This window comes from Sparus aurata, chromosome 12 (genome assembly GCF_900880675.1).
Source record: "Sparus aurata chromosome 12, fSpaAur1.1, whole genome shotgun sequence".
Lineage (NCBI taxonomy): Eukaryota > Metazoa > Chordata > Actinopteri > Spariformes > Sparidae > Sparus > Sparus aurata.
In genome coordinates, this window is record NC_044198.1 from 28,982,085 (window position 1) to 28,992,664 (window position 10,580).

General features: G+C 42.8%; 1 protein-coding gene across 1 annotated transcript; it reads left to right on the forward strand.

Moving 5' to 3' along the window:
* The first annotated feature begins 7,045 nt into the window (after positions 1-7,045).
* LOC115592700 (zinc finger protein 658B-like) lies at positions 7,046-9,665 on the forward strand. Its single transcript, XM_030435753.1, has one exon. It carries the CDS (start codon positions 7,405-7,407, stop codon positions 8,524-8,526), a length of 1,122 nt encoding a protein of 373 aa, XP_030291613.1. The 5' UTR covers positions 7,046-7,404; the 3' UTR covers positions 8,527-9,665.
* Positions 9,666-10,580: the final 915 nt, after the last annotated feature.

Genomic DNA, 10,580 nt, shown 5'->3' on the forward strand with positions numbered 1-10,580 from the left:
CACATTAAGTATTCCACAGATCAGCTGACGTCGCTTAGCAACCGAAGAAGCTGCTGTGATAAGTGACCGGGACTACTTACGGAGTAAAGATTTTAGAGCGCGGAGCGATACGTAATACACGAATCAGAAGGCAAAAAGGGCTCTTATGCTTATGGCCTGTTCTTGTGCTGCCATGATTAGTGCCTCTGTGCTGTCTGTCAGTCCAGCATTTTCCAGCCACTGGTAGGATTTCTTGATATCAGCCTCTTCCTCTATCTGACGGTGGTACATGTAGGGGCTTGTCCCCCCAGGTTGTCTGCTCCTCCTCCTCTGCCCTCTCATCAGGGTTCTGCTGCCTGAGGCATTCACTTAGCAGTTCATCCTTCGGGGCCATTTTTTCGATGTATTCTCGAATTTTTGATGTTTCACCCTGGACCGTGGCCTTGACACTCACTAGCCCTCTGCCTCCCTCTTTCCGCTTAGTGTATAGCCTCAGGGTGCTGCACTTGGGGTGGAACCCTCCGTGCATGGTGAGGAGCTTTCTAGTCTTGATATCTGTGGCTTCTATCTCCTCCTTTGGCCAGCTTATGATACCAGAGGGGTATCTAATGACTGGTAGTGCGAACATGTTGATGACTTGGATCTTGTTCCTACCATTCAGCTGACTTTTCAGGACCTGCCTTACTCTCTGGAGGTATTTGGCTGTGGTTGACTTCCTTGTGGCCTCTTCATGGTTTCCATTAGCCTGTGGGATGCCCAGGTACTTGTAGCTGTCTTGGATATCACCTATGTTGCCCTCTGGTAGATTGATCCCCCTGATCATCATACCTCTCTTTGAGACCATCTGGCCACACTTGTCCAATCCGAATGACATTCCTATGTCATCGCTGTAGATCCTGCTCTTCATCTTTGACACTCTTTCTTGGATGTCTGCCATTGAGATGGTTACTGGTTCTTGTTCTGGGAGGTTGCTGTGGTCAACTCTTAGGTCAACTTACCATTGGGCATCAGTGTTGTGTGATGCCTTTCTTTCCCATATGTCTTTCCAGTATTTTTCCACCTCAACTCTTGGTGGGTCTGACTAGCTGTTGTTGTTTGGTTGTGCCACTGAGAGTACACCTTGGCTGGTTTAGTGGAGAACAGCTTGTTTATTCTCCTGGCCTCTCCCTCCTTGGTGTATCTCTTCAACCGGGTGGCCAGAGCTGGTGTGTGTATATGTATATGTATATATATAGAGAGATAGAGATAGAGATAGCAATTGAGGAGCCTAAAAAGAAGACTGCATTGCGGAGCACAACTTTGTCGCAACAAAAAATGATCAGACAACATCTGATTCTAGTAACACTTTTGAGTTTCCTGGCTTCAGTCACGTTACCGATCAACAGCAAGCGAAGGAGGTTACAATATGGTGAAGAAGGCGAAGAAGAAACCGGTGTGCTTTGTGTTCACAATGCGCAGATTAGGCAAACCGTACCACTGATTTTAGCGAACGGTACTACGGTTCAGTGTGAAAACACCCTTGGACTTCTCTTTATTGATCCTTTTGGGATGACTCCTGCAGGGAAATTGGATTTTTAACAGCCTACAAGTAGAAAAACGTAGGTACAAAATTAAATATAGGAAGCGTTCAGCATCTCCTCTCCAGCTGCGAAAACGGCACATTGTAAAGTGGAGTCAATGTGATGTAATGCCGAGGTGATAAGGGCATACCGGGGATTCAAAAACCCTGATCCTCTACCACGGAGATGAGCTGGTTATCCAGAGCGATTAATTGAATTACCTCTCTGTAATATTTGTGGCCATGTCGGGACAAAGGAGTTCTTGAGTCTGTTGGTCCTACACTTGGGAAGGAGCAGCCTTCCACTGAACAGGCTCCTCTGGTTGCTGATGACGGTGTGCAGGGGGTGGCTGGCATTGTCAATAATGTCCAGCAGTTTGTCCAGTGTCCTCCTTTCTGCCACCGTCACCAGTGAGTGATATGTTGGAGGTGGTTCAGTTCTAGTGTTTCATGCATTAATTACAGTGTGAATGCTGAAGGCTGAAGCGAACTCTGCTGGACGTACTGCCGAACATGCATAAAACTATAGGTTGAATGGTCAGGAATTTGCAGAAAAGCAAAATTTAGCTGGTAAGGCAGAAAGGCTTAAAAGTAATAGGTTTAATAAGCTAACAAAGTGGAACATTTGGATAGCTGAACAGTTTCTCTAGCTGAACATGAAGTTGAATATTTAAAGGAGTTGAAAAGGCAGAAAGATGAATATCTAAAAAGGCTAAAAAGCTGTAGAGTAAGAGGGCTGAAAGAGCTTAAAAAGGTGAATAAAGGCTGAAAAGGCTAAAGAGCAGTAGAGAAAGAGAGATGAAAGAGCTTGAAGAGGTGAAAAAAGGTTGACATGGAGAAAATTTAAAGGCAGAAAAAGTTTAAAATGGCTGCACACATGGTGGAGCAGGAGCAGAGCCAAAGATTAAAATGTCCCCAATGTGAATGGGAAAATGCCTGCCAAACCCCTGTGATTTTTGAAAAAACTGTAACATTATCACCAAAATATTTATATATTATAAAGTTGGAATGGTGTCTGTAGCTCAAAAGAAAGATGATTATTTTAAAAAGCTGAAAAGGGGGATAAGCTTAGGAGGGCTAAAAGAGTTCATAAAGTTTAACATTTTCATAGGTGAACATGAAGCGGAATGTTTGAAGGAGTTGAAAAGGCAGGAAGATGAATATTTTAAAAAGCTGAAAAGGCAGATAAGCTTAGGAGGGCTGAAAGAGTTGAAAAAGTTGAAAATTTTAATTGCTGAACATGAAGTTGAATGTTTGAAGGAGCTGAAAACACAGAAAAATGAATGTCTGAAAAGGCTAAAAAGCTGTAGAGTAAGAGGCCGGTAAGAGCCTAAAAAGGTGAAAAAAGAACGAAAAGGCCCAAAAGTTGTAGAGTAAGAGGGCAGAAAGAGGTTAAAAAGGTGAAAAAAGGCGGAAAGGTGAGAAGTTAAAGGCAGAAAGAGCTTCAAATGGCTGCAGACATGCTGCAGCAGGAGCAGAAACACAGACGAAGATGTCCCCATAAGGAATGAATAGGAAAATGCCTCCCAAACCCCAGCGATTCTTGAGAAAAAAAAAAATAGTTATTGCCAAAATATTACATGTTGAGTAACAGGAGACATTGCTGAACGCACTCATGATGTTTATATTTCTGTACAATGCATAATGAGGGCACAGGAGCGACAGATAAAAACAGGTACTGTCTGCGATCCTCCAGAAATGTAGGCTCAAAATTAACATTGCGGTTTATGGGAAAGATTCAGGAGTGCTTGTCGCTCTCCGGCTTCTACATGCAAAACCGTAAGTCCTACAGCTGAAATGAGACCATCAGCTGAAACCCAACAACATTTCCTACATTTCTATGCCTATATTGTCTATGTCAAGTAAAATGTGTGGGATCCAAATCAAGCTGAAGATAATTTTTCTCCCATTTTTGGACCTGCTCCTCACTCTGGGGTGTAGCAGTTGTTGATGTCACGCACTCTAGCTCACGCAATACACACCCATTATAAACTCAGAAGACGGGCTTAAAATCCTTAAAACTAAAACTGCGACCATTTCAAAATCGTACAAGATTTTTAAAAACTGAATACAGGGTCAATAGTTCAAGGTTGGAATGGTGTCTCTAGCTCAAGGTATGAGGGAGAAGAAGAGGTTAAAAGTTGATGAGTTCTGAGGAGGATTTGAAGATTTTCCCATTTGCTGCAATGTTAATTGTTTTTTTGAAAAAACTTAATTGCTGAAAAAGTTGAAGAGTTGAAAAGCTGAAAATCTCTAGGCTGAAGGAGCTTAAAATGCTGAACATTTTGATAGTTGAACGGTTTCTATAGTTGAAGTTATGCTGAAGTTGTAGCAGAATGAAATTTGAAAAATTCCCCATATGGATGAATGGGAGAAATTTTGCAGAAAACGCTGAATATCTCCAAAAGTAACAGCAGTAATGTCCTTAAAAAGCTGAACATTTTGATGGTTGAATGGTTTCAATAGCTCAATTTGAAGGAGTTTAAAATGGACAAAAAACGTACGGAAGAAGAATAATATTAAACTCCAGAAGAACAATGAGCTTCTTGAAGAATCCTCAGAGGATCAATATACACAGGAGATATGATGAGCTGATGCTGAATGTGAACAATTTCCCCTTTAGATGTCAAAATATGTTTATGTGTCTATCTTCATGTTGATTTGTCCATATTTGTTAACATGATGATTAAAAAGTCAAGTTATTCGCTCTCATGTGTCCCACTTATTATCGCTCCTCGTGTCCTGCTTTTATATAAACACTTATTTTATTAATACTTGTAGTTTTTACAGTAGTTTTTTACACATTGCTCAAATGTAAACAGCAGTGAAATAAACTTAAAACATGGCCTGCTCTTTGGTTTTTCCTTGCAAAGGTGAAGAAGGAAGCAGCAGGAGCACTGGTACCACAGGTGCTCCTGCAGAACTGGAGTGTGTCGATACACAGTCAGAAACAGAGCAGGACCTCCAGGTACCACTTAGAGCACACAGAGTATGCTTTTAGATCAATAGGTGATTTATTAATGAAACTATAAGTAGGAGTGTAATCAAGAGGTATACAATTGATGACTGCATAATACAAGTTTATGATCAGGCTATACTTGCAACATCAATCTCATTCTGCAGAGCAACCAGAAGTAGAAGTTGAGGAAGAGAGAGAGAGAGAGGTTCAGAGTCCAGCGCAGGGGAAAATTCTTTTAACTATCAAATAGGGTTAGAATACACAACTAGAGATATAGTGGTCTGCATGAGAAGGGTGGCCTGGAATGGCATCAAATTCTCGGCCTGAATTATTGTCCCAGTCCGCCACTGCTGTGTCCTGTCGTACGACCAATTCTGCGCTCAGATCTGCACCCGTTTTCACGCAAGATTGATAAATGAGGGCCGTTGTGAATCAAATGTCTTCAATCTGAAGCGGAACTAAAAGCCTCCTCACTTCCCCTGTCGGAGCTTTAGAGCGTGACACCCAGCGGAAGTAAACAGTAGCAGCTAGCAGCATTAGCTGGCTGTGTGTAATGAATGAAGTGAAGACGGTACTGAGTCACAGCGCAGCTCATTATTGAATGAGTAATTAAAGAACAATGAGTTCAGTTGAGAGTTTGAGAGAGTTTGTCAACGAGCGACTAACTGCTGCTGCTGAAGAAATATTCAGAGTTTTTAAAACAACTATCGTCCAGTACGAGGAAGAGATCGATCGGCAGCGCGTCATGCTGGATATCTGCTGGAAACCCCAAGTAAAGTTACACAGGATAGGTGAGTAAAAGTTTGTTATTTTAATAACACTAATGTTCAGAGCCCTGGAGTGGCCACAGAGGGGGACATATGCATCGCAGCCACGTTTCACTACATGGAGCGAACATACGAGTGTTTCCCTCGTTTTGGTTCATTCCACTCCGGGACTCCGGAGGTTCTGAGTGTCCGCTGCACGGCTGGGCTCCGTTCTATAGAAGACCGCGGCGAAACTCCGCTCAGAAAATGATGATTTTACACACAAAACGTTCCGAAACATGTGAGGAGCACTAAAACTCAACAGAAAGAGGTGTGTCTCATTCAACCTGTTAGGAAGACATTTCGGCACTGATTTGGAGTCAGTGGGTCACATGAGATGGAAGCTATTGGGAAAAATACATTTTACATGAAAGACATTGATAACAAACATTTTAGGAGCAGTAAAGTCCATATAACAAAGTGTGTCCTAATCACCCAGTGTATTAATACAATTCGGCATCGGTTTGGAGTCAGTGGGTCACATGACCTGGAAGCTACTAGCCGTTTTTAAACAGCGTCTCCGCATTATCTCCGGAGCGGTGGTTCGGCAATTCTCTGCCGATGGTGATTCACACAGAAAGCTGCGGCTCCTAAAGAGGCGTTATGGCACACGTCATGTTGATGACGTCGGTGTTTCCCAGGTGTCCCCCTGTTAATCCAAAATCCGCTGACAGTTTATAATCATATGGATGCTGTTATAATGTGTAGTGATTGAGATCCTGACCCACCAAACATTCTGAAAAGTGACGGAGTGAAGTTGTTCTTGGTAAATTACATAATTATACATAATCACCATCAGTAAACAGGACGCTGTCTGACTGTCACTCGCGGGGACGGAGGCTGTTTTCTGGGGGAATTGCTCCCTGAAGTCTCGGTCAGGAGGGCTGACGGTCGCAGTGATTTATTTTCATCACAAACACTCGGTGAGTTAAAGTTTTTTGCCGGTGACAAACGCTGTTTTCTGAGCAGAAATGTGACGAAGAGTCGGGAGGACAGACGCTTCTCCACGTACAGCTGTTGTATTTCTTTTCCTCATATAAGTTGCTAAAGACAGAACAGTTACTACGTTACTTTCGTTCGGTCCTGTAACGTTGCTCTGTGGGACATTTCTCTGTATTTAGTTGAGTGAAGGACCTGTGTAGTTATCAGACTGTCAGGCCGACACGCCCTCGCTCTGCACCTCCGGATTATCTGTTCACACTGGGACGGCTCACCAATAATGCGGCCCTGATACTACCTCCAGAGGCGGATCAGCGCCGGAGAGAAACTTCAAACCTCGCTGCATCTGAAACTTTCACACAGAGGAGGAGGCGGAGAATTGGCGCAGGATCCCCGCATGCAAACGGCAGTGTGAAAGAGGCTATTGATACTTTCTGAGTATTTCTACTTGTTGTTATTCGGCCTTTGTTCTGTGGGCCTCGATGCCCTTGTAAATGAGGGTTGCCTCTCAATGATCTCTGGAGGATAAATAAAGGTTGATTGGTTGATTAAATATTGTCTGTCTTTTGTTGTGTGTCCCTCCAGAGCTCCCACAGCAACATGTCTGTAAGGAGGAGGAGGTTCTGGCTGACCAGCAGCTCTGTAACCAGGAGAGGAACTCCAGTCTGGACCAAGAGGACCCAGAGCCTCCAGAGATTAAAGAGGAACAGGAGGAACTCTGCACCAGTCGGGAGGGAGAGCAGCTTGTACTGAAGGTGGAGACAGATACCGTCATGTTGACTCCAGCCTATGAGGAAAGTGACCACAGTGAAGCAGAACCAACAAGTGACCACCAGCTCCTCTCTAACAACTCTCATGTAGCTGAGAGCCCAGACCAGAAAGGAGGAAAACATGGAGACTCAGGATCAGCTGGAGATGGAGAGCAGAAGCAACAGAATGGACATCACAGAAGCAAAAGTCACAGTGATGATGCAAAAAACTCATCAGACATTCAACATAACACTCACCCAGGTGAAAAGTCTTTCAGCTTTGACAAATTTGGAAAGACTTTTAAGTTTACGTCCCAATTGAATGCACACCTGAGAATCCACACAGGCGAGAAACCGTATTCTTGCAAAACATGTGGTAAAGATTTCAGGACTCTTAGTCAGTTAACAATCCACATGAGAGTCCACACAGGTGAGAAGCCGTATTCTTGCAACACATGTGGGAAGACATTCAGGTTTTGTGGTGGGTTAAAAATACATACAAGAATCCACACGGGTGAGAGACCATATTCTTGCAAACCATGTGGGAAGACTTTCAGGTCTTGGAGTGACTTAGAAAAACATACGAGAGTCCACACAGGTGAGAAACCGTATTCTTGCAACACCTGTGGGAAAACATTCTCCGATTCATCTGGTTTGAAAATTCACATGAGAATCCACACAGGTGAAAAGGCGTATTCTTGCAAAATATGTTTGAAGACTTTCAGGTATTGTGGTGACTTAAAAAAACATACGAGAACCCACACAGGTGAGAAGCCATATTCTTGCAACACCTGTGGCAAGACTTTCACGTTTTGTGGTGGGTTAAAAATGCATGCAAGAATCCACACAGATGAGAAGCCGTATTCTTGCAACACCTGTGGGAAAACATTCGCCAATTCATCTGTTTTGAAAATTCACATGAGAATCCACACAGGTGAAAAGGCGTATTCTTGCAAAATATGTTTGAAGACTTTCAGGTATTGTGGTGACTTAAAAAAACATACGAGAACCCACACAGGTGAGAAGCCGTATTCTTGCAACACCTGTGGGAAAACATTCTCCGATTCATCTGGTTTGAAAAGTCACATCAGAACTCACACAGGTGAGAAACCATATTCTTGCAAAACATGTGGGAAGACTTTCAGGACTCTTAGTCAGTTAACAATCCACACGAGAGTCCACACAGGTGAGAAGCCGTATTCCTGCAACACCTGTGGGAAAACATTCTCTGATTCATGTGGTTTGAAAAGGCACATGAGAACTCACACACGTGAGAAACTGTTTACTTGCAAAACATGTGGGAAGACTTTTACTAAAAACAATCACTTAATAGTTCACATGAGAACTCACACAGGTGAGAAACTGTTCACTTGCAAAACATGTGGGAAGACTTTTACTAAAAACAGTCACTTAATAGTTCACATGAGAACTCACACAGGTGAGAAACCGTTTACTTGCAAAACATGTGGGAAGACTTTTACTCAAACCAGTAACTTAACAACTCACATGAGGACTCACACAGGTGAGAAACCATAGTTTTGCCTGGGGAAAGTTTGTCTGATCAGTCTGCTTTGACGAGACATTTGATGACACGTACAGGCGAGTAGCCTTGTATTTCCAAAGTATAGACTTAGACTTAGACTTCTCTTTATTGATCCTTTTGGGATGACTCCCACAACGAAATTGGATTTCCAGCAGCCGACAAGTAGAAAAACAGAGTTACAAAACTAAATATAGGAAGTAAAACAATAAACAGTAAACAATAAACTCCCTGAACTAATATTTTCCTGGATAATACAGCTGCATTAAGAAAAAAAGTACCTGCATCCAAGCTGTTCCTTTATATTGTTTTTATTTTGTTGAAACAAAGTATATACTTTCATACGGCTCTGTCTTATTCTGCATATGCTATTACAGTATTGTCCTCCACCTTCCTTGTGTTAGCAGGTGAGTGTGACGCTGCACTGTGACAGCAGACCCTCGTGTACAGCAGCTGAAGTGTGTGAGACGCAGCACACGCTTGGTGCCTCTTTACGTTGTCATGTTAAATGACGTGGACGTGTTGCTTGTCTATTTCACAGTGTTCAGCATCTCTATCGGCTGTTTTACATGCTCTGTTGTATGAAACCCACGAAACTAGTGCGCACATTGTAACTCGAAAGTGGAGTCAATAAGGGCATACCGGGGATTCAAAAACCCTGATCCTCTACCACGGAGATGAGCTGGTTATCCAGAGCGATTAATTGAATGACTTCTCTGTGATATTTGTGGCTATGTCGGGACAAAGGAGTTCTTGAGTCTGTTGGTCCTACACTTGGGAAGGAGCAGCCTTCCACTGAACAGGCTCCTCTGGTTGCTGATGCTGGTGTGCAGGGGGTGGATGGCATTGTCAACAATGTCCAGCACTTTGTCCAGTGTCCTCCTTTCTGCCACCGTCACCAGTGAGTGATATTTTGGAGGTGGTTCAGTTCTAGTGGTTCATGCATAATTGCAGAACTTTAAATGAGCTACTTGAAGAATCCTCAGAGGATCAATATACACAGGAGAAATGATGAGCTGATGCTGAATGTGAACAATTTCCCCTTGAGAAGATGTCAATTATGTTTATGTGTCTATCTACATGCTGATTTGTCCATATTTGTTAACATGATGATTAAAAAGTCGAGTTAATCGCTCTCATGTGTCCCACTTATTATCGCTCCTTGTGTCCTGCTTTTATATAAACAGTTTTATGTTAAAAACTTGTAGAATTTACAGTAGCTTCCATGTACAGTTGAGGCCAAAATTATTAGCCACCAGGAATTATAGAACATTTTCATAAAATTCTTCCCATTGATTGCAGCATTGATAAAACTTGATATTATCAAATATTCACTAGTGCTATTTAGTCACTTTTGGTATTAGTATCATTTTTTTTGGTATCAGTTTTAGGAATGCTTTATATCAAATATAGTCAAAAATGTTAGACCTCGTGATTTTTTTTGCTTTCAAAACACACCTGTGCAGTCAGCTGGCTTCCTAACAACACCTGAGCCTTCAATCAGCACAAAAGGTCTCCTAGGAACAAGGCACTTGTTCACATTATTGAGAGGGACTACTTTTACTCACCATGCCAAAGACAAAGGAAATCAGTCTTGAGCTCAGAAAGAAGATGGTGGAGGCTCATATTAAGGGGGAAGGCTATACTGCTATTTCCAAGCGTTTCACAGTGTCTAGAACCACTTTACGTTGCATACTTGCCAAGTACATGGAGAAAAATTCTGTAAGCAGATTAATGATAAGCAAATGGAAAAAGTTGATGTTAGTCAAGATGTTGACATCTTGGTTCTAACCCTAACCCCAGCTTCAGGCTCAGGCTGAATATATATTTCACAATCCTGCACAGCTGGTCTGCACAGGACCTGAGAAGCCTGGAGCTGATTCCATCTGGACCCGTAGCCTTCTTTACCTTCATCTTCCTCAACTCATTTGTCACCTGGTGAGACGAGAGGGACAGAGTGGAGCAGGGGGGCTGAGTGTCGGATGAGGGGGGAGGGTGAATGTCAGGGGGGCAGTGGGGGGAGTCTGCGACATGAAAGCAGTGGAGAGGG